This window comes from Helobdella robusta (assembly GCF_000326865.2).
Source record: "Helobdella robusta unplaced genomic scaffold HELROscaffold_14, whole genome shotgun sequence".
Taxonomy (NCBI): domain Eukaryota; kingdom Metazoa; phylum Annelida; class Clitellata; order Rhynchobdellida; family Glossiphoniidae; genus Helobdella; species Helobdella robusta.
In genome coordinates, this window is record NW_008703782.1 from 1337765 (window position 1) to 1363087 (window position 25323).

General features: G+C 34.6%; 3 protein-coding genes across 3 annotated transcripts in view; 1 reads left to right on the forward strand and 2 right to left on the reverse strand.

Moving 5' to 3' along the window:
• Positions 1–480: 480 nt before the first annotated feature.
• On the reverse strand, positions 481–4203 carry HELRODRAFT_74056 (hypothetical protein; the record flags this gene model as incomplete). The annotated part of the gene is made up of 8 exons (XM_009014653.1): positions 481–759; positions 979–1131; positions 1292–1493; positions 2114–2322; positions 2678–2785; positions 2877–2992; positions 3328–3580; positions 4072–4203. The coding sequence occupies 8 exons, from the start codon at positions 4201–4203 to the stop codon at positions 481–483; spliced, it is 1452 nt and encodes a 483-aa protein (XP_009012901.1).
• Positions 4204–4661: 458 nt separating this feature from the next.
• On the forward strand, positions 4662–8802 carry HELRODRAFT_74475 (hypothetical protein; the record flags this gene model as incomplete). Its single annotated transcript, XM_009014654.1, has 11 exons — positions 4662–4749; positions 4890–5008; positions 5423–5506; positions 5655–5670; positions 6243–6381; positions 6676–6793; positions 6969–7032; positions 7460–7620; positions 7991–8119; positions 8291–8401; positions 8563–8802. The coding sequence occupies 11 exons, from the start codon at positions 4662–4664 to the stop codon at positions 8800–8802; spliced, it is 1269 nt and encodes a 422-aa protein (XP_009012902.1).
• A 7324-nt stretch (positions 8803–16126) lies between these two features.
• Positions 16127–25323, reverse strand: part of HELRODRAFT_168799 (hypothetical protein) — a gene marked incomplete at both ends in the record, with an annotated part of 10254 nt that continues 1057 nt past the window's right edge. Inside the window, 21 exons of the mRNA XM_009014655.1 lie at positions 16127–16246; positions 16501–16600; positions 17113–17327; positions 17592–17775; positions 18151–18295; positions 18416–18583; positions 18741–18828; positions 19188–19412; positions 19755–19917; positions 20405–20498; positions 20607–20660; positions 21119–21201; positions 21725–21883; positions 22150–22262; positions 22395–22550; positions 22787–22939; positions 23266–23371; positions 23675–23785; positions 24221–24312; positions 24670–24840; positions 25097–25275. Coding sequence (XP_009012903.1) covers positions 16127–16246; positions 16501–16600; positions 17113–17327; positions 17592–17775; positions 18151–18295; positions 18416–18583; positions 18741–18828; positions 19188–19412; positions 19755–19917; positions 20405–20498; positions 20607–20660; positions 21119–21201; positions 21725–21883; positions 22150–22262; positions 22395–22550; positions 22787–22939; positions 23266–23371; positions 23675–23785; positions 24221–24312; positions 24670–24840; positions 25097–25275 — 2879 coding nt within the window. The remainder of the gene's footprint in view (positions 16247–16500; positions 16601–17112; positions 17328–17591; positions 17776–18150; positions 18296–18415; positions 18584–18740; positions 18829–19187; positions 19413–19754; positions 19918–20404; positions 20499–20606; positions 20661–21118; positions 21202–21724; positions 21884–22149; positions 22263–22394; positions 22551–22786; positions 22940–23265; positions 23372–23674; positions 23786–24220; positions 24313–24669; positions 24841–25096; positions 25276–25323) is intronic.

A 25323-nucleotide genomic window follows, 5' to 3' on the forward strand; every position in this document is an offset into this window, starting at 1 on the left:
CATCTTCTGCTATTATTATTGTTATTATTGTTGTTGTTATTATTGTTACTGTTATTATTGTTGTTGATGTTGTTGTTGTTGTTATTATTATTTTTGATGTTGTTGTTGTTGCTTTTATTGTAGTTGATGTTGTTTGGTCTATACAAGTAGGAATTGCCGAAATTGTTGTTGATGTTGTGGTTGTTGTTGTTGATGATGTTGTGGTTGTTGTTGTTGTTGATGTTGTTGTTGATGTTGTTGTTGTTCTGATTTCTTACGTTTCTGTTTTGGGGTTTATTAACTGATGATTTTTTTTATCGTTTACAAAATGTCAGAATAATCTATTTCCTATTTAAATTATATATAGCAATCATATTATTATTATTATTATTATTATTGTTGTTGTTGGATGAAACATTGAAAGGGATTTATTATTACCAAAAAGATCATAAATTTGAACGCTGCAACACAAACCCCCCCCCCCACACACACACAAACTACTCACGTATCTTCAATTGTCTTAGCAACTATTTTCAACTCTGGTAGCCCACAGTCCACAGATTTTTCTTTACCCTCTTGACCTCCACCCTCCATGTTTTTCATCAGCTGTTTGAGGTCAGGGGTGGAAAAATGTTCCTTTATTTCGCATTTTATGTGCCTTTTAAGGGCTTGGTTAATTTCCGTCAAATGGCCGATTTCTTTTTCTAGCGCTGACTTTTCAACTGCTACTTTGTTGAAACGCTTCCAGAAGTTGTCGAGGTTTGTGTAGGAGTGCATCAGCTGTGTGCGTGTGTGCGTACGTGTGCGTGTGTGTAATTGTCAAACATTCTGACTAATGAAAGATGGGCAAAGTTATGAGCAAAGTTATGTTATATCTCAAACAATCATGATACAGACACACACACACACACACGTACACACACACGCACACACACACACAAACACACATCATCTATCTCGTCATCATCAGCACCATCATCTATCTATCAAACCACTCACTTTCGTCAATCTCTCTTCTGCCTCTTCCTTCATGATCTCTTCAATTCTATTCAGGTCAGAATCGTCCAGGGTCGATTGGTAGAAGGGAAGAATTTTCTCACCCTCACTCTCCAACCTCCTGCACCTTTCGGCGGCCTTCAAAAGATGTTCACCCTTTCGTTTGGCAGGGGGGGTGGGTTTTTGTGTGAGGTAAAAGTTCACAGACCGTGATGGCGGGATAATACTAATGATGATGATTACGACAACAACGATGACGACGACGACGATGATGACGATGACACCCACCTACCCACCCACCCATTCAGCCACCTACCTGTTCTATAGTCCTCTTCATCCTCTTCTGGACTTCGCTGACCACTACCACCAACTTGGCCAACCTGTCCTTCTCGATCATCTGTGTCTCGACCAGTGCCTTCTTCAGGCAGTACAGACTACTCGCCAACATTTCCTTTTCCTGTTTAGGTTTTTTTTTCGCGGAAAAAATTTTGACGGTGATGATTATGATGATGGTGGTGCTGGGGACAACGACGGTGGTAAGTATGATGATGATAATGATGATGATGATGATGATGGTGATAAATATGATCATGGTGTTGGTAACGATGATGATGATGATGATGATGATGATGATGATGGTGGGGATGATAATGATGATGATGATGGCAGAACGAGCCTGTTTGAGTTCTTTGTTCTTACTCCTCCATATTCGAATGTTCGTCTGTGACTTGATCTTCTCCTTACTTATCTCCAGCTGTTGTGTTGTCGTTGTTGTTGGCGCCATCGTAAACAATCATCGTCGTCGTCGTCATCATCATCGTCGTTGTCGTCATCATCTTCTTCTTTGTTTATCATCATCATCGTCGTCGTCCGTCGTCGAACTAACACAAACCCAAAAATGCGTTCGAATAAAGAACTAAATCACAAACAAATAAACACAAAAAAACAAGCTCAAAAAATGAAAAAAAGAAACATACAATAACGTAGTAACTAAAAAATAAATCAAAACCAGAGAAACACATATAAACAAACACATACATTAACCGACAAACAAACAAACATACAAACAAACAAACATACATACATACATACAAACAAGCAAATATACATACAAACATGCATACAAAAAAAACAAAACCAGTTCTTAACCTGTAGATTTTCAATTTTTTTGGCCTGCGCTTCCATCTCGCCAGCATTTTTGTCATCCTTTTCCTTCAATTCATCGAAACTTTTCTTCCGGTCCTCAGTAGCGTCATGGTAGTACTTGCAGGCCGCTAGGAACTTATTCCAGAGGCTTTCCAGTAGAAGCTCCTGCCTCAATCTCAACGAGTGGATGTCTTCCAAGTTCTGTTTTGTTTGTTTGTTTGTTTGTTTGTTTGTTTGTCTCTCTCTCTTTTCTTTTCTCTCTTCTCTTTCTCTCTCTCTTTCTCTGTGTGAGTGTGTCTTTGTAAAATTTTGCGGTATTGGTGGCTATGAAGATAACGATGCAGCGTGTCTCATGACCTCAATTTCGATAATAAAAACAATTTTCGTTAAGTTTTGGATGAAATTTCATACTGTGCTGTGCATGTGCACAGTATGCAACTATATAAAGTAACCAATCAACCAACCAACCAGCCTAAACCAGCCAACCAACCAACCAGCCCAAACCAGCCAATCAACCAACAAACTAGCCAATCAGCTGACCAGCCAATCAACGAACCCTATTTTTTAGTTCATCCATGTTGCTTTGAAATTCAGCTTTCTCTTCCTCTTCTTTCTCAAAAAAGTTATCCTCCATTGCAAATATCAACCCTTCTAATCTTATCACCTGGAAAAGTAATTCATTCGTTCGTTCATTCATTCATTCATTCGTTCGTTCGTTCATTCATTCATCATTCAATCATTCATTCATTCATTACTTTTTGCCTATGTTGTTCGGTTAGGAGTGCTTTTTCTGACTCAAACTCTTGTTTCAAGGACTCCACCTGGTCCTTGTAATCCGTGTCCATCTGGTTCATGTGCCTTCTCTGGAAGTCTTTTCCGGTGGTTTCAATGATTATTCATACTTATTATTTTTTATATTACATAATTTATAATAAATGAATTAACATATGTTATTTTATTTTATTTCCTCTTTGAATTTTCGAATAATTAGATGTTTAATCAAATTATCATTTTCTGTTTATGTACATTGCGAAGTTATGAAAAACGCGTAACATACAGATAAGTGTAACACACACACACACACACACACACACCACACACACACACACACACACACACACACACACACACACACAAGCACCCACACACACACGTACACACATACACACGCCACGCACACACATACAAACATACAAAACACCTAACCAAGCAACTTATCCACATTGTGCATATGACTTCGTTTCGCCATTAGAAATTGCTCTTCAGCTTCGGCCAAATCCTTGAGGACAGTCTGCAAAGCACTGCTCTTAATGTCAACCGCCCTTTCAAAAACCTGGCTTAAGATTTCAATTTCCTTTTTCAGTTCTTTACTCTTTGTTCCTCGTAGAATTTCACGCCATTGTTGATTTAACTTGTACCAATTTTCTTGGCTCATTTTTTCCTCTTTTGCCATTTTGTTCTGAGATTTTAGTTGGTGGTTTATTGTTGCAATTTTATTAATGGTTAAAATTATTTTTATGAAGAAATAAATAAATAATTTGTTTCAAATTTATCTAAAATATGTGTCTAAAATAGCGTTGAACTTTAAATAGTACGTATGTTATGATACTCAAATCTACGAACACATGCACTTCTATGTAATGTATAGCAGAGGAATGTATCAATCTATACTATAGATTGATACATTCCTCTACTTACACTTACAAACAAACCAATCATGAATGAAATAATTGCCAAATAATCACACCTTAATCAGTTTAATCTTAATCATTTTAATCCCCAATTTAAAACGGTCACACTACAACGGCAGAACCAGGTGTCTTAACTTTAGAACCACACTTTTAATTAATACTATCACATCAATCATCTTATTTAATTCTGAAACAATTAATTCAATTACTAATCAATTTGATTAATTAATTTGAGAAATATGGATGAAAAAACTGAAACTTTCAAATATTGAGCCAATAATTCCTCTTTATCTCGTCTCATTTCCTCCTCAGCCAACCTCTGCTTCTCCAAGTAAAGAATTTTCTGATCTTCCGTCATCTTTGCCAACCTTCCTAACCTTCTTTTCGACATTTTGTTAATTTATTCTTAATTATTAAATATAAGAAAAAGTAAATTTAATCCAATTTTTGATTATTTTACAATTTAATCTGTACTACATGCATGCATACATAGCATTTGAAGGTTCAATAAACAGTTGATACTGTTTAATAAGGTTGCTAATGGATACAATGGTAATTTATATTAGTATCTTATTCAAAAAACTCTTTAATACTTTAATAAATTACACAAAATTTAATATTATAATTGTATTTTTTATGTAATAAAAACAAGAAAAAGCAAAAATCATTTAAAAAATATTAAAATTGGTTTTCCATTATCTGTATTATTTTATACATTACTGACTAAACTCGTATCTGAACAAAATAATAATAAATAGGCGAAACAATTGGATAAATATACGGACATATAATTTTTGGTTTAATTTAATCTATTTTAATTAGTTTATTTTAAAATATTTAAATAAAAAGATGGGCTTAATTCAAAGTCGCCGCAGTAACGGATCTCCGGAGTCGGATCAGACCAGTAGTAACATCTACAAATATCCACCAAAAACTGGTAACAAAAATAATTTTCTCGATTTAATAAAAATAAACTTTAAAAACTGTTAAAATTATCTAAAATTAATTTGTAAAAAAATGTGCAACTTTTTCTTATTCAAATACAATTTTTCACTAATTTTATCAACTGCTGATCAGGAAACTATTTTGGCAGCCATTTTTACATGGGTGGGGAAAAGTTTGATGCCATGCGTCCAGACGCCTTCCTGTTTGGAGAAAATGAAGATTTGAATTTCCTTGCTAACAAATTATTTTCTGTCAGTTTTATTTTATAATAATTAAATTAACAAAACCACAAGTATTAACTATTGGTTTAGTTGATTTAATTATTATATTAATTCAGTAAATTAAATAAAAAAATAAAGGACAAAAATAACATAACTTTTCAGGCAAAATCTTACTCTTCTATATTATTTTCCTTTTTTGTTTCTTTCATGCTCCCCTCTTTGATTGTCTGTGTAGTGTAGTTGTAATTCTTTAATTTTAGATTGAATAATGAGGTCTGCTTGAATGTAGTGTAGTTAAAATGTAATTAATGTTTATTCATTCTATAAAGTATAAGAAGCTATCTATTCAAAGAATGGACTGCCTTTCAAAAATTATTCATTTTATTATAAAAGTAATTATTATTTAATTATTATTGATTTTATTGTCTTTCACTAACTTGGCAGTACTCATTCACAGCTCCACAAACGAACGAACCGATAAAAACGTTGAAAAGCCTAATCAACATTAGGAAAGATTCTCTCAAGTTTGTCAGGCAATAAAAAAAATTTTTTTTTCAAAATTAAATTACTTTTATAAAAGAAATACCTTTTAAAATTGTTTTTTGTATAATATTTTTAAAATTATTTTTATAAAATATTTTTCAAAAATACTCATAACTTGGTGCTGGTATTTTAGTATACTAAAGTCTACTGTTCGCTCATTACTACTTGAAAATATCCTTAAATTACATTATAAAGTCACTTTTATAAAATGCTTTTATAAAGTTATTTTAGTTCATATATTTACAAGAACTTTTAAGATTACTGTTTAAAAGTATTTTAAAAATTATTTTACATAAGTACTTTTCTGAAAACTCTTCTAAAATACCTCTAGTCTTGTTATATGCAATTACTTTTACGATGATTTTATAAAACTACTATATGAGGTCATTGAAATCATCATTGTAATCATGAATTTGATTACATTTTTTCATTTACAGAGTTATAGATGAATCACTGATTGGCAGCTGTGCCGTCGCAAACAACATCGCAACATCACAACCTGCTGCTCCCCTGACACTGACAACAATGACAACATCATCGTCATCACCGCCGTCAACAAAAACAACAACATCATCATCATCACCGACAAAAACAACAACGTCGTCGTCTTCAGCAGTGGCTCCAGTGGTGCTAGTATCTTCAATGGCAAGCAACTACAACAACCAAACATCGACTTTCATTAGCATAGCTGCACCTGACATCATCACGTCTTCATCGACAGTTACGTCACCGCAACTACAACAACAACAAACGACAACACAAACCTTGTATAATATTGAATTCACTTTTGACTCTGACGTCAAGTGCGCCATTACCATCTACTACTTCGCCACTGAGGACTTTGTAGACAAGCAAGTTGTGTTAGTCTCAAACTGGAAAAATTTATTCATTTTATAAATTGGTACATTTGAATTTTAACAGGAATTGAACTATAATATATTTACCATTTAGTATATTTAACTTGCTTAGTTTTTTTTAGGAATTGAACTATAGTATATTTAACCTATAGTATATTTAACCTGTTTAGTTTATTCAGGAATTGAACTATAGTATATTTAACCTATAGTATATTTAACCTGCATAGCTTATTCAAGAATTGAACTATAGTATATTTAACCTTAGTTCTGAAGTGTTTTGATGACTTTTTCACTTAGATACAAGCCCAGAGATCCCGATATGAATTCAGAAACTTTCCATTATAAGAGGGGGTCCAATCAGGTTTTCAGCCAGTCAACCCACATCGTCGACCCGAGCAAGTTTCCTGACTCGCAGGTTTGTCCTTACGATGCCGCTGTAATTTTTTGCTCTCACCTGGTTTATGGCTGGCTCTGTACTGGTATAACTTCGATCATCATTGTTATTGTTGTTGCTGCTCTTATAATTATTATTATTATTATTGTTGTTGTTGTTTTTATGATAATCACTATTGTTATTGTTGTTGTTCCAGTGGCAATATGACCCAGTAAAAGAAACCATACCCATTGTCATACAGTGCGATGCCGAAGACGAGGGTCAGTTGAAATTATGCTTATTTTTATTATCATTTGTAGTTACTACTACTACTACTACTACTAGCAGTAGCAGTAGTTGTAGTAGTAGTTGTAGCAGTGGTAGTTGTAGTAGTAGTAGTTGTAATAGTAGTTGTAGTAGTAGTAGTAGTTGTAATGGTAGAACTAGTAGAGTGGTAGTATTATTACACATACATTATAACTGACTTAATTATTGGTCATTCTCACATTCTACCTACTATGTTTGATCTACTGACTGACATTGATTGATTGATTGAATGATTGATTGATTGATTGATTGATTGATTGATTGATTTATTGATTGATTGATTTATTGATTGGTTGATTGACTGATTGATTGATTGATTGATTGGTTATTTCAATTAAACATTTGACCTACTTATTGCTCATTAACATATGACCCAATTAGAGCACGTTGGTCACTCGCATATATTATATGCTGTAGTGGACAAGATAGTTGATGGCAGTTACATTTTGAGGCCATTAAAACAGAAGCAGATGATGAACGGTCTTTGTTATCTTCTACAGGAAATCTATGGCATCGAAAACAAAAACACTGAATCGGCCAAGGTCATTTTTTGTAGCGCTTAATTTGTTATTTATTTGCGAAATTTCCTTGTTTTAATTTGTGTTGTTCTCATTGGTTGGTCTATCAAATTTCATTCACATTCAATTGTAGATAAGTGGACTTAAATGATTGGTTAATCAGTCTAAAAGAACCAATCAGCATTGTTGTCAATCAACCAATCACAACAAATCAACCACTTGTCATTAATCAATCAATTAATCGATAAATCAATCGATAAATCAAATCAATTAATTTGTCAAACGGTCATAGCAATCAAACAATCGCTTAACTTTTCATCATTGCCAATCAACCAATCACTCACTCATCACTCATTCGTTCAATCATTCAATCAATCAATCACGTAACTAACAGCCGGACGAAGACATAGACGATAATGGATCTGAATGCATCATATGCATGTGTGAGCCAAGAGATACGGTCATCCTACCATGCAGGCATCTATGTCTTTGTAATGTCTGTGCTGATAATCTTAGATACCAGGTCGGTTTGTTGGATGGATGAATGGTTGTTTGGTTGGTTGATTGAATGGTTGATTTGTTGTTTGGGTAACTATCATAATTTGTTTATTGATTTGTTGGCTGGCTGGTTGGTTGATTCATCGACTGACTGGTTTGTGGATTTTCTCCAACAAGTGCCAAATAATTCTTACAGGCCAACAACTGCCCCATATGTCGAGCCAAGTTTCGCGCCCTCTTACAAATAAGGGCTATTCAAAAGAAGAAGCCAGCCAGTGTAGCTGCAGCAACGGCCACTGCAGCTGCTGTTAACATCATTGGCCAATCAGGAAGAGGGGCAGGAGGTGGTAGCCGGCTGCAAGTATGTTAGCTAGGTTCATCTGATGGTTATTGGTTGACTGTAATAATTGATTGAATGATTGATTGGTTGGTTGAAAGTGTATCACAGTGTTTTCAATTACTTATTAGCGTGACGTAGGCTCGGGTGACACGTCATCGGCCCTGTCGACCAATCAGGATGGAGTACCGCCGGGCTACGAAGCCGTCTCATTGGTCGAAGCACTTAATGGCCCCACCCTTCCACATCGGGCTAGACAGGTGATGGTGATGATGATGACAATTATTATTATTATTATTATTATTATTATTATTATTATTATTATTATTATTATTATTATTATTATTGTCATTATTACTGTTGCTAGGTGACCACTAATTTGCATAAAGATCAAACCTCGCAATCTATCTACGTGAACATCGAAGGTGTGGTTGCCGGCAGCAGCAGCAGTGGGGCAGCTACTACAGCCACTGCAGCCGCCGCAGCTGCTAGTTGTGGTACTAGTAGCGGTGGTAGTGGTGTGAAAAATCAAGGTTGGTTTTGAATGTCATGACGATGAGATGATGTTAGAGGTGATGATAATAGCAGTAACGTTTATGCTGATAATTATAAACAATCACTCACTCACTCACTCATTCACTCGCTCGCTCACTCATGACAGTACCCTCCAAAACAGAGCAACAACAACTTCCGTCAAAAGCGGCCAATAAGAAAGCAGCAGCGACACTAGCGTTGAAAACGCCAGCACCAGAGTTTATGACGTCATCGACACCGTCGTCTTCTTCCTCCACGTCGAGGAACACCATCTCTCCATCGCTGTCGACTGTCGGCGAGAAGTTTGACGCAGACGACGATGACGATTTTGAAGATGGTGTTGACAGCCACATGAAGTAGATTTGTTTTTTCAGTTCCCGAATTTATTTTCATTTCAATTTTATATTCTATGTCAAGTTCATATAACTCCATATTGTCGTTTTTACTGTAGTCCATATAAAACTAATTTGATTGGTCGGTTTTTTCTTTCGATAAAAATGTTTACCACACGTGACAATTGTTCAACCAATAAGATCGAACCAGGACGACGTGACGTCATCGTCTGCTCACGTGGGCACGGGTGGTGATGGTAGTAGTTTCCAGCAGACTAGTATCAGAAGTTCAGTGGCCAATACTAGTATGGTAAGTTAGTTGGCAGTTACGGATTAGGAATTAGGATTTTTAGAGGGGGGGAGGGGGGTCCGGAATTAAAATTAGGGATGTGCTTGTATAATACTACTGTTGTTCGCTCATTTATTCATTCATTCATTCATTCGTTCATCTATTCATTTTTCCATTCATTCAATCATTCATCGTCACAGGATTCAGAAACTGCTGGAGACATCAAGTTCATTGATTGTTAGTATTAGCGTTCATTCATTCATTCATTCATTCATTCATTCATTCATTCATTCATTCATTCATTCATTCATTTATTCATTCATTCATTCATTCATTCATTTATTCATTCATTCATTCATTCATTTATTCATTCATTTATTCATTCATTCATTCATTTATTCATTCATTCATTCATTCATTTATTCATTCATTCATTCATTCATTTATTCATTCATTCTTTTGTCGTTTCTCCGTCCACCCATTCATTCTTCACTTATCCATTCTTTTTTTCATTCATCCATTCATCTGTTATTATTGGGTCATTCATGAGAAATTTCATTCTTTTTATTATTTGTCTCTATTTATTGATTCACATATCTTAATCCAATCAATCAACAATCTGTCAATCAACTAATCAATCAATCTAATCAATCAACCAACCAATCACTCAACCATTCAACCAATTAAAACAACACCAATCACTTAACATGGTACAGCCCAATCTGAGGAATGTTCATCAGCTGCAAATCAGTTGAGAACGAGTCTGGCAAGCAGTCATCCACTATCGAGTGGTAGCAACCAACATGTAGATTCGGACTTGAACACCCCCTAAATTTCATTATTGGTATCGTCCTCACTCCATCAAACAATAAGATAGCAAAAATCTTAGCTATTATATTGGTACCATAGCCGGCATTTTGCCGAACATCAACAATAAAAAACCCACATGATTTTGACTTGGACACTCCTTAGCTTTCTATTGGTATCGCACGTTTACCATTAAATGATAGTAGCAGTAACAAAAAACGTGATTTTCACTTGCACACCCCTTCACTTTTTGCATTGGTATCGTCCATTTCGTCCTTAATGTTGTTGCTAATATCTGTGAGATAGATAGAATTACTTTAATACTAATAATAATAATAATAAATAGTTATTATTATTATTTTTGTTGTTATTTTCTATTTTACTTTTTTTTCAGATGTTTCTGCCTCTTCATTATAAATAATTTCTGAATTCATGTTTATAGATCTATTGATGGATAAATCTATACGATAATCCTGCATTTGTGTGCGTGTGTGTGTGTGTGTATACTTGTGTTTGTGTGGGTGTGTGTGTGTATACTTGTGTTTGTGTGCGTTTGTGTGTGTGTGTACCTGCTTGTATATAATATAACATCCATTGTTTTTTTTAATTTGTTTTAATTAAATAGTCTTTTTATTTGTAAATAAATTAATTGTTAATCATTATCATTACCGATAATGTTGAAGTTTGAAGAAATGAAGAAGTACTATCTATCCATCTGTCTGTCTGTCTGTCTGTCTGTCTGTCTATCTGTCTTTCTATCTATCTATCTATCTATCCATCCATCTATCCATCCATCCATCCATCCATCGATCTATCTATCTATCTATCTATCTATCTATCTATCTATCTATCTATCTATCTATCTATCTATCTATCTATCTATCTATCTACCTAACTATCTATCCATCTATCTATCTATCTATCTATCTATCTATCTATCTATCTATCTATCTATCTATCTATCTATCTATCTGTCTGTCTGTCTGTCTGTCTCTCTGTCTCCATCCATTCATCCATCCATCTATCTATCTATCCCTCTATCCATCTATCTATGTGTATGCATGTAGGTTTTCAGATTTATAATTAAACAGGTCATATTAAACATAAGTTGACGTTGAATGTTACTAATATGCCTATTGATCTAAATATCACTAGTTTATATTTCTGATTCATTCTCGACTTCTGCCTCGCTCTTGTTCTTCCGGCTGTCAACTGGTTACTAACTAGACCAAATAATTAATCCTTTACTAAATCATTGTTTCCTATCTTTTCCTCTTCTGCCTAGTTTCAGCCAAGCTCTTTTTTACTATCTATTTTGAGTTGTAGTGTCTATTAATTTATATTAAATGTCAGGTATACGTATATGTGTAACTCAACCCAACTAAATATTTACATGCCGTGTGTGTTCGATGTGCGTCATATAACTGTGCGTATGTATGTGTATGTATATGTAGGTATGTTTGTATGTGTGTGTATATGTTGTAGGTATGTACCTATGCTTGAATGTGTGTTTAGGAGAGAGATAGCAGAAGAGAGAGTGCATTTGAATGTAATTTTTCCAATTCTTCTTATTTAAATGTTTTATCTATCGCTAATATACTTGTTGTAAAATAGATTATATATGCTTCTTCCTCTCTCTCTCTCTCTATATATATATATATATATTTTAATATATATATATATATATATATATATATATATATATATATAATGATGTAAATTAAGATAGATCTATTGAAAATGAATGTTTTTTTTACATGTTATCGTTAAAAGAATTTAGTTTATGTTAATGAATAATAAATGATTTATTATAATAATAATTAATAATAATAATAATTATTAATAATAATTATTATTATCATTTTTCATTACTTTCTGTGAAAATAAATTAAAAAAACTATTTTTCGAGAATTTTCATGTTATTTTTTTTCTCAAATCTGAGAAACCTTCGTCTAAAATCAAAAAATCGTCGCGATGTTTATCATATTAAAGTTGAAAAAATGTAAACAAAAGAGTTTACTATAATTAGAATGTAACGTCATCAATATGTGTTATTGTGACGTCATTCTGTAGTAATTATGTGACGCCATTTCGTTGTATTATTATGACAAAGTAATTTTATATTATATAAATTAAAATTTATAAATGTAAAAACGCTAAACGCTCCGTGAATGAATACAAGATGAAAAAGATATGAATGCCAATAGATAGATTGAAGAAATGAATAAAAGAATAAATGTGTTGTGTGTGCGTGCATTTGTGTGGTGTGGTGTGTGTGTGCGTGAATGTGTGTGTGTGTATGTGTCGATTAAAATATTGACTGAAATTGATCAAAAAATTATTACATTCACCCGCACGTACGCACGCAGTACAGACAAGTGCATGTGTACTATTTGAAAAAATGTAAAAGTACTCGTGTACCGAGAAAAATTGTATTATCAAATAGTACGCCTGTACTATGGAATGAAAAGATTAAATACATACTCACTTAACTAAGAGAAGACGTTGGTATTGGTGTCATAGTTACGTCAGATTCATGTGAAACATAATTTTTTTTTAATTATTATTATTACAAATTGACTTGTAATAATAATAATTAAAAAATTATATAACTGCATCAATGAAGATCTACAATATTTGAGCTTGCATTTTAGAATGTACATTAGTTAATTAATTTTAGATCGTAAATTTAAAAACGTTAATTAGTTAATAAATGAAATATGCCATAAAAATTGAATCACGATTTTATTAATTTATTTATTATGCATTCGTCATGATTGGATTAGATTCAAAATGTTACTATAAAGCAGAGGTGGGCAAACTACGGCTCGCGAAACTATTTTATGCGGCCCGTGAGACCTTGTTCGCCAAGAAAAGGTCGCCAGCTAGACATTATGACTAAAAAAGGAGCCACAGATCTTGAAAAAATTCGTTCCCGGGTTGAAAAAATTTGCTGTTTAAGTACATATGCGGCCCTTCAAAGGTAAAATAGTTCACAATGCGGCCCTCACAGCAAAAAATTTGCCCACCCCTGCGATAAAGGGTAAACAGAAAAAAAAGTTTTTCAGTCACTTAATCAGTCAATCGATCAATCAGTCAATCAATTAACAAATCAATCAATCAGTCAATCAATCAATCAGTCAATCAATTAACAAATCAATCAATCAGTCAATCAATTAACAAATCAATCAATCAGTCAATCGATCAATCAGTCAATCAATTAACAAATCAATCAATCAGTCAATCGATCAATCAGTCAATCAATTAACAAATCAATCAATCTGTCAATCGATCAATCAGTCAATCAATTAACAAATCAGTCAACCAATTAATCATTCACTGCATCCATCCATCCATCTGCAGAGCAATGAATCAGCCAATCAGTCAGTCAGTCTCTGAGTCAATCAACCAACCTACAAACCAACCAACCAACCAACCAATCGATCAGCATATCAGCCAGCATGTATTTATATAGCGCAATATCTAAAATGCAGCATTATATGAAATCGCGCGTTATTTCAACACATTTAAAAAGTAGACGAGGTAATTGTTTCAAGAACAATCAAAAAATCGCGAACGTATGATTGAATCAGGGGAGGAGTGAATGATTGAGTGAACAAATAAATTAATGAAAAAATGAATGAACGAATGAATGGGTGAGTGAATGAATAAATTGATAAATGAATGAATGACAGATTGTGAGCAAATAAATTAGTGAATAAATGAACGAGAAAAAAATGAATGAAGAAACAAACGAATAAATACATGAATGAATGGAAGAAGTAAAATGAACATTTTTTCAAAACATTTTTCAGATCATAAAAAATCTATTACATTTTATTAATGTTATAATAACTTTTATTAAATTATTGCCTCTATTATTATTATTATTATTATTATTATTATTATTATTATTATTTTTACATGATACCAAAAAAAGTATCTAATTTAAAAAACCGGAAGAGGTTACAAAAAAAGACCACAAATCGCACATATACGGAAGAATTGAAAAAAAAACAATATATGTATATGTAAATATATATATATATATACATATATGTATGTAGGCCAAAAACCATAAATAAGATGAAGATATCACAAAAAAATCTACTGAGTTTAAAAATCTCAAAATGTGCTATATCATCACGACACAAAATTATTAACAATATATCTATGTTAATTTAAATAAAAATTATAAATATAAATGTATAATGTATATATATAAGTGTGTGTATGTGTGTGTTTTGTTTGTTTGTGTGTGTGTGTGTGTGTGTGTGTGTGTGTGTGTGTGTGTGTGTGTGTGTGTGTGTGTGTGTGTGTGTCAAGTGATAATAATAATAAGCTAACAAATAATGAAAACGTTTAAGATTTCAATGAGTTAAGTTAGTTAGTCATAATCATAATAATAACGACGATGATGACGACGATGATGACGACGATGATGATGACGAAGATGATGATGACGAAGATGATGATGACGAAGATGAAGATTTTAGTAAAAATACCCCAAAGAATAATGGTAGAAACAGATATATTGGTATAATAACCACGCTCATAATTTCATAATCTATATATTTTCAGGGTAAAAATAACAATAATAAGAATAATAATAATAAAAAAGCGGTTTTGTTTTTACTGATAACCGTGCACTCTGTTTTGTTGATGTTAATTTGTAAGCCTTTCCTTTCACTTTCAAAAACCAGTTTGGAAACAAATGTTTACAATTTTTCCATTGAATCTGCTATAAGAGTTGTATGATCAGCATATCTTACATTGTTTAAATTCACGCCTCCAATGGATATTCCCGGTAGATGTTCCACCTTTCTCATGATGATCTCACCATAGAGATTGTACAGGTCTGGAAAGAATACACAGCCTCGCTTAACACCTTTTTTTATTTCGGCAAAATTAGTTATCTTGTTACCAACTTTCATCGCTGCTCTTTGGTGGTCCCAATGGAGGTTTTTGATAACTCTCGTGTCATTTCCATCAATGTTCAAATTTTCCAACATTCCCGTAAGCTCCACGTGTTCCGAGCTATCAAAAGCTTTGGAGTAGGGATCGACTAAACATACAAACAAGTCTTCCTTCGATTTCAATCGCTCGCTCACCGACCATTCGTAGCATGAAGGTAGCCTTTCTTGTGCCACCATCCTCTACAAAACCACATTGGGCGTTTGAAAGTTCAGATCTGATTTCAGACCTGAACCATATCCTCCATAATAATAATAATAATAATAATGATAATAATAATAATAATAATAATAATGACAATAATAATGACAATAATGATCGAAAATCTAAACACGATTGCTCGCGCGGAATGTTAATATAAATCTGAAATTGAAAAATCAAGCCAGCCTAATAAATCTGTGTGTATGTGTCTATTTGTGTGTGTGTGTGTGTGTGTTGTGTGTGTGTTTATCTGTGTGCGTGTGTGTGTGTGCGTGGTGTGTGTGTTGTGTGTGGGTGTTTTTATGTATTTAGTTCGTGAATAATATTTGCATACCCAAATGCATATTTTGATATCGATGTTTGTTGTTGTTGTTGATGTTGTTGTTGTTGATGATGATGATGTTGTTGTTGTTGTTGATATTGTTGATGTAACGCTGATGTTATCTGAAAATATTCTGTTGATTTTTTTTCTTTTGTTGTTTTTTTATGTTGTTGTTGTCCGATTCTGTACCGTTGCACTTGTTGTCGTAGTTGTTGTTATTGTTGTTGTTATTGTTGTTATCGTTGTTGTTGTTCCGGTGTCACGTGATGCTTATTTTTAGTGTTTTCTTGTTTTCTTTTTTTCTTTTTCACAGGTTGCTTTCGTTCAATGATTTTGAACGGTCGTAAGCAGAACACCTTTGATGTTGTTGTTGTTTGTTGTGGTTGTTGTTGTTGTTGTTTCTGTTGTTGTTGTTGTTGTTGTTGAATGATTGTTTTTTGTTTGGTCATTATTTTATAATTTCAATTATTCATTTATTAAATCGTTCGCTCATTCATTCATCCTTTCATTCATTCAATAATCAATACATCATTTAATTAATTAATTAATTCATTCATTTATTCATTCATTCAATCATTCATTCAATCATTCATTCAATCATTCACTTTACCTTATCGGACGTCGTTAGCTGCATGTCATCGGTTGGATTCGTTATGACGAAGCGCTTGGCGGAGGGATTTTCCGCTAGAGTCATCGTGGAGTCTCTGAATCTTGATGATGATGATGATAGTGGTGATGATGGTGATAATGATGATGGTGATGATGATGATGGTTGTTGTGATGTTGGTGATGATGATGGTGATGACGGTGGTGGTGATGGTGATGATGATGATAACGATGTCTGTACGTGTGCTTGTGAGTGTGTTTGCGCGTGTGTGTGTTTGTTCGATTGAAGTATCATCATCATCATCTATCTTTCATCATCCTCATCATCACCATCGCCATCATCATCATCATCACCATCATCATCATCACGACCGCAACCTGTATAGGCCAATGCAAAGGATTCCGTATGTCCGTAGGGCGAACGCAAACAATTCACCGTACGTCTGTCCGTCCTTTGAGTGAGAGATGAGTGAGAGAGTGATTAAATGAAGGAATGATTAATTGAAGGAATGAAGAAATGAAGAAATGAATGAATGATTGAATGAATGAATAATTGAATGAATGGATGTATAGATGGCAGGATTATTTTTTAATGATTAATCCTAGAAATCGCAACCGTAAAAAATTTTCAAAGACCCCAAATTGAGCCAAAATTCCCTCATAAAGTGGCAGCTGATCCACCCGACATCTGTTTCTATGGTCCAGGGTTTCCGGGGTGCAGTAGCCACCACGCATGCCCACCCCTTCCGCCAGGATCTGCTCCAACTCCGGAGTGGCCCCCCCTGTGATTAGGGTCCGGATCAAGGTCAGGGCGTTGTCGTTGAAGTACGTCTGCAGAAGATCACAACACCGACATCAATAACACCGACACTGCAGTACTTGTAGTAGCAGTAGCGACAACAACCACTTGTACTACTAGATGTAGAAGTAACAGCAGCAGTAGTAACGACAGCAACCACATCAACCACATCAACAATGCTACTCGTACTACTGCTAGTCGTAGAAGCAACAGAAGTAGCTATAGTAACCACAGCGGCAACAATAGTACTACTATAAATGCTGCTAGTAGCGATAGTGATAGTGACAGCAACTTACAGTACTCATGAGAGAGTCAAGTACACTGACGGCGAATGCAGTTCCACAGGCAAATGGCTGGGTCATGTACAGCTCTGTGTCAGGGTCGTCGTCGTCATCCTGATCTAGAAACTGCACATTGGCATCGTTCCCTGCGTTGCATAACAGACGAGGGTCGAAATTATGTAGGTCATAGGTCAAAACTCTGCAGGTCGAGGTCGGGATTAAGTAGGTCAAGGTGGAAATTGAGTAGGACAAAGTTGGAATTATGTAGGACAAGGTCAAAATTTAATAGGCCATTTTAAAGTAATGATTAACTCATGCACATTCATTTTTTATTCAGAATTTTCATCCATCATTGTCATCATCGTAATTGTCATCTTCATCAGATTTGCCATCGTCATGATGATGATGATGATCATCATCATCATCATCATCATCATCATCATCATCATCATTGTAGTTATCTTCATCATCATCATTATCATTATTCATCGTCACCATCATCATCACCATCATTATTATCATCGTCACCATCATCGTCACCATCATCGTCACCATCACCATTATCATAATTTACTCGCCTAGTTCCGTTATCATTGGAATATCATTGCCAGATGATACCCCTCGCTTGATGGCCTTGACATCGGAGGGTAACGTGCCTACGTCAAAGGGCAAGAAGCCTGTGCCGACAACAAGGACAACGATGATGATGATGACGACGACTATGATTATGATGATGATGATGATGATGATGGTGGTGGTGGTTGTGGTGATGATGATGTTGATCGTGATGATAATATCTAAAACATAGTCGCTAGATTTAACAACAGAACAAGACAAACCGGAAGTAGTCTGAACACCGGAAATTTGAATCTGCTGCGGCAGCTGCTGTTGCTGCTGCATGCGCTGCTGCTGGCAGGACAGCAAACCGACAGTGTCGTCGAAGGTCATGGCCTTGATGTTGAGGGAGCACAAGATCGCCTCCTTATCGACCAGGTTCGAGTCCTCGCCTGGACATGGTCGGTGATGATGGCAATGATATTACCATCTTTATTATTATTGTTATTCATTATTAATAATAATATTATTTATTATTATTTTATATTAATATTATTATAATTTATTTTTATTATGATTATATTTTATAATAATAAAAATAAAAGCGACCTGTTGAATTCCTGGCACTAAGGATGATGCACATATCGCACATGTTGATGTGCACGGCTCTCAAGTTGGCCCTATTAAGCGGAGAGCCCTGGTGATGTTGATAATAATTATGGTGATAATGATGATGATGATGGTGATGGTGATGATAATGGTAATGATGATGGTGATGATGATGATGATGATGGTGGTGGTGATGATGGTGATGGTGATGGAATTCGCGAAAGTATAGCGAAAATAATGAACGTTACGTTGGTTGGAATAAAAATATCACACTGAGACTGAAAGGAACCGAAAGAGAGAGGAAGAAAAAGACATTCACACCGCACACACACACACCACACACTACACACACACACGCAAACACACACACAGACACTACACACACACACACACACACACACACAGAGCCACACACAGACACAACACGCACACTACAAACACACTCACTCCAAGTATGGATATCTTTGGAAAGTTACAGATATTCTTCCACTCCTTTTTCATGTACTCCTTATCTCCAACCAGTACCACGTGTTTTAGTTCATCCTCTTCAAAATTGCTCGCTCTTAAGGGCATGATCAAATTTCTGAGGCCAATAATTGCTGAATGGGCGTCAGCGAATAGGCAGACGACCACGTGATTGCTCATAACTGTCATGGCGGCTTGGTCACGTGACTGTATGTGTGTATGAGTGGTATTTGCGTGCGTGCGTGCGTGTGTTAGCATGCTTGTGTGTGTGTGGGTATGTTTCTTTTTATGTCTTTAGTTTGAATTAGATATATGCCTGTGTATTGCATGCATTCATAATCAACAGCAACAACAATCATCATCACAACCGCAGCAACAATCATCATCAAACACATTCACAACAACAGTCATCATCACAACCACAACAATCATCATCAAACACATTCACAACAACAATCATCATCACAACCGTAACAACAGTCATCATCACAACCACAACAACAATCATCATCAAATACATTCACAACAGCTATTGCCAGCAGGACTAACTATAACACAAGAGCCCATATTTTGAGCGGGGCACCAATGAAACATGCCAGTGCTGTCGAACTTTCGCGGGTCACCGATGTTGTTGTTGGCGTCGAAGTTGTTGCTGAAGATGTTGTTGTTGGTGTCAAATACGTTGTTGCTGTTGTTGTTGTTGAAAATGTTGCTGTTGATGTGGTTTGTTGTGGAGAATTTTAGATTTAGGTTGTTGTAATAGTTGTCTTCGAGACTGAATTTCATACTGGAACTGTGAGATGGAAACAAACCAGTCAGCCAGCCAGTCAGCCAGTCAAACAATCAGTCAATCAAACAACTAGTCATTAACCAATCAAACAGTTAACTAATCAAGCGACAACTTCTCAACAAACTAACTATGTAACTAATTAAAAAACCAACCAACCAATGAATTAGCCAATCAATCAACCAAACATCAACAACGTACATTCAACTTTTTATTCGAGAATATGAAACAACCAACCAACAAGCCAGCTAACTAACTAATCAGCCAGCCAGCCTACCAACCAGCCAATCAACCGACCAACCAATCAACCGACCAACCAACCAATAAACCAACAAAACAACCAACCAATCAACAAAACAACCAACCAATCAACCAACCAATCAACCAACCAATCAACCAACAGCTTACATACATCGACGAAGATCTTGCTAATTTTTTGTTGGAGATATGGTGCGGTGATTTTTTGTCTTTTTTATCATCATCCAGCCTTTGAAACGGGAAGTGCGCTAATAATAAAAACAATAATAATAATAATAATAATAAAATATTAATAATAATAATAAAATAATAATAATAGTAATAATAATAATAATAATAATAATAATAATAATCACCATGGTCATTTGGTTTGTCTGGACCTCTTAAGAATGGAACTTTTTTCAAGGACACTGAAAATATTGTTGAGAGTCAATTTTTTAGAAATAATATGAATAATAATAGAAATAAAGGGTTATTATTATTATTGTTGTTGTTGTTATTGCTATTATTATTATTAGTAGTAGTAGTAGTAGTAGCAGGAGCCACAGACGTAGCAGCTGTACTACTTCTACTACTACTACTACTACTACGACTACTATTACGACTACTACTACTACCACTACTACTACTACTACTACTACTACTACTACTACTACTACTACTACTACTACTACTACGACGACGACGACGACGACTACTACTACTACTAGTAGTAGCAGTAGCAGTAGCAGCAGCAGCAACAACAGTTAAGGTTATAATTTTTATTAAAACTATAATTTAGTCTTATAAATGAATAACAGAAGAAAGAAGAAATGACTAAAACAAATGAACCAAACGATGATAATGATGATGAGTAAATTTCACTCACTCATCGCCAGTTTGCATTTGCACTTTTTTACCAGCTTTATATCCACTGGATCAGTATGGCAGAACTTGCAGTAGTAGAGCGCTCTGTAATTTTTATTAATTATAACGACATAATTATTTGTTAATTGGTTTAATAATGTTATAATATTTTAGTATTATGTTATAATTATTATATTAAAATTATTATTATTATCAATCGTAATTAAATTGTTTGCTATGAATATAGTTCATCATGATAGAAAATAATTTTGTTGGTGAACTTCCAAAATTGTGTTATGTACAGGTATAGGTGCAACTTTTTTCCAAAATGAAATGTTATAGCTAGACGAATTTTACTGTTTTAAAAGTAAATTACAACTGTACATACCACAATTCTAAAACTCCTTGTTGAAAAACCTCCTTTCGCCGAAAGAAGTATCCTACCATCCCAAAATTCCCACTCTAAATATCCCACCCAAATTATTACATTTCGAAATTAAACACAGAATATTTCATTTCATATATTTTATCCTAAAAATCCATCTCAAATACTACACTCAGTCTCGAAATACCATTCCACAAATCCCATTTCAAAAAATTTCATTCCAAAAAATTCCAATTTCGCAACCTTTTAACGTCGTCTGCTGATTCGGCAAAGAAAAATCCTTGCGTGGAGGCGTCAATCCGGACGTCGGGACCCGGATTAATCTTGATGTTACTTTCTTTTCCGTCTTCGCTTTTAGATTCCACGGCTATTAATAGTAGTTTCAGTTTCAGGAAGCATACTCTGCGATGGTGTGGTGGTGGTGTGGTGGTGGTGTGGTGGTGTGTGACGGTGATGTCAATAATCTGGTTAACTAAATTAAATTTTTTTAATCAAGAACGATATTTTAAGAGCCATCTCGAAAACTTGCTTCCGAAAAATTTAATTCAATTTAAAAATCAGTAAACTTTACATAATTACGTAACTAAATTATTTTAACCAAATTATCCCAATTAAATAATTTAATTCCTTTTAATTAATTAATGATCAATTAATTGCATCCCACGGACTCGGAAGCTTCTGGAAAAGTCATTCCCATGAAAGCAGGCGACAGATAATCCGTGTACATTTCCATGCCAGTCCCTCGCATGTAATCATCCTGCCATTGTGGCATGTTCGGAGACTGAAAATGACCGGAAAATATAGTTATAATTTATAATAATTATGAATTGTAATTATGATGAAGCATAATTTCAATTACTGACTGAACAAAACGTTAAATAACTTTCATTACAATATTCACATCCGAACTCACCAACTTGTAAGATCTCATTGTAAAAAGATTAGCTAGTAGCGTAGAGAAGCCGCAAGCTAAGCAGCTTTGAGCTATGAAACCTAGCTTCAGCTCAGCTAGGCAGACAGCGTCATCTCCTCGCTTCCAGTCCCAGCTTGGAATGTTTAGCAGGTAACTCTAAAGGAGAATTTTGGTTAGTGGAAAGATAGATGGAATGGATGAGTGTATGAATGAAAGAATGAATGAATGGATGGATGGATAAATGAATGAATGAATACATAAATGAGTAAATTAAGAAATGAATGAACAAATGATTGAATGAACGAATGATTGAATGAACCAACGAACGAACAAGTGAATGAACGCTTGAACGAATGAATGAATATGTAGTGAATGAATAAAAACGAGCCAACTTTGTTGTGATACTGGAGGAGTTGAATGATGACTTTGATATCGTCAAAATAATTCTTGATGGATATGACCCGCAGGATGTTGGCGGCATCTTCGGCGTCCGGGTCCTCACAGTATTTGTTCGCCAGGATCAAACAGGCGTCCGCTTCTTTTATCTGCATGGCGGAAAGTTATGAATGGAGGAATGAAAGGTTGGATGAATGGATGGATGGATGGATGGATGGATGGATGGATGGATGGATGTATTAAATTTTGGATAGAAAAAATGATAAATAAATGAATGGATGGATGGACATGAATTATACAAAGGTTAAAAAGATAGATTTATAAATGAATGAATGAAGAACGAATGAATGTATAGGTGGGTGGATGGATGAATTGATAAATGAATGACAATGAATTGATAAATGAATGACAGACAACAACAACAATAATAATAATAATAATAATAATAATTTTATAATTATTATTATTAATTTACGTTGACTCGGTGAAGGTCGTTGGCATCCATAACGGTGCCCTGGAAGAATTTTACTTGGGTGAAGTGACGCTTGAATAAGCTCTCTAGCTCTAAGTCTGGCTCTTTTCTGGCAATTTCAATGAACCAATGGCTTACTTTACCTATCCATAAATCCATCTATTTATCTATTTTTTAATTTATCCATTCATTAATTAATTCGTTCGTTCGATCGTTTATTCATTTATTCATTCATTTATTCATCCATTCACTCATCAATCTTTTAATCCATCTATCTATTCATACGCTCATTTCTCATTTATTCATTCACTTACTCACTACACAAACATCCATTCATTTATTCATTCAATCTAGCAGTCGGTCATCCATCTATTCATCTAGTCATCCATTCATCCATCCATCCATCTACCACCTGTTCATGATGACCAACTCTACGTCCACATCCTCCCTATCCTTGTGCAGGAAGTCCGACATGAAGTTCGACACGGATTCGTATGTTATATGTCCGCACAAAACTATGTGCCTGATGAATGAATGAATGAATGAATGAATGAATGAATGAATGAATGAATGAATGAACGAATGAACGAATGAACGAACGAATGAACGAACGAAAAAACGAAAAAACGAACAAACGAATGAACGAACGAAAAAACGAACGAACGAATGAACGAACGGACGAACGATCAAAAAGAAAAAATGAATGAATTGAACACAAGGAAAAGAAATAAACTTTAAGAATGAAATTTGTTTTGAAGCATTAATGAAATAAAGAGGGAATGAATTATAGATTTTGTTGATTCATTTCTATGCGTGTGTATAAATACAACTAGTTTGTTTTTGAATCGGTAGTATACGTTTGCGGCAGTTGTAGCAGCAGCAGCTTCATCATTAACATCATCATCACCAAAAACAACATTGTTATCATCTTTATCATCATCCCATTCATCATCACTACCTTTTCCCTCTCTCCTTCTTGAACGATCCCCCGTATTTACTTCTGTTACCAAGTATATCTGTTATCTCTGGAATGAAACTTGCAAACATGGCCTGTATTAATTGTATTTTTTTTGCGTTATGCCGGTTGCCAGTGTGTTAAACCATCTGATCTTTTGAGATTTCGCGATAATTTAGATATTAGATAGAAAAGAATTTGGATAGAAAAGATCGTCTGGGCAACAAACTCTAAGCAGCCATTGTAGTAGTGATACATTAAAAAATTGCAATTCAGGGTATTTAAAATGCCTTCAATTTATCAAGAATACAGATAATTAAAAATCTTAAAAATCAATACAATATTTATTATATTTAACAAAAAACAAGTAAAACCGTAATACAAAAACACCACAGAAAAAAAAAATTAAATTCAAAAAATCGAAAATTCAAAATTTCAAAAACTTCACCGACCAATGCACCGAGGATAAAAAAGACCATGAATAGCCGGCCTAGAGTGGTCTTGCATGCAATATCTCCGTATCCAACCGTAGACATAGTGACCAGGGTGAAGTAAACGCACTCCCAGTAGGTAAGGTTCTGGGCGTTCGAGAAGTCATCTAGTGGGTCGCCTGACGTCTCAACCTGGAATTGTTAGAAATTTTAAAATGTTGTCTGTAGCAAACTGTGAATAAAACAAAATTTGGAGAGATATTAAAGAATAAAGAAGATATACATTCACATTCGATGTATACTTTATGTTCTAACTAAAAAGATTAGACCAATTTTAAATATACCAGCTATTAAAAACAATTTTTTAAAAACCTAAACAAATGACAACCATACACACACATGTACACACACGCACACACAAAAACATTATTGAACACCCCTAACTGACCAAATGGACGAACCCTGCCCCAGTGAACCAAACGCTGATGAGTGTGGAGACCAGCTGACACAAGCGAATACTGTTGGAGGTTTTCAGAATATTTAGGTACTGTAGTACATCGGGTATTGTCATTAAACGAAGGGCTCTTGTGAATCGAAGGCCTTGGGTGTATATTTCAATTTTTCCATCTTTCAATATGAAGTACATATAGGTTACCTATGTTTATGTGCTGATAT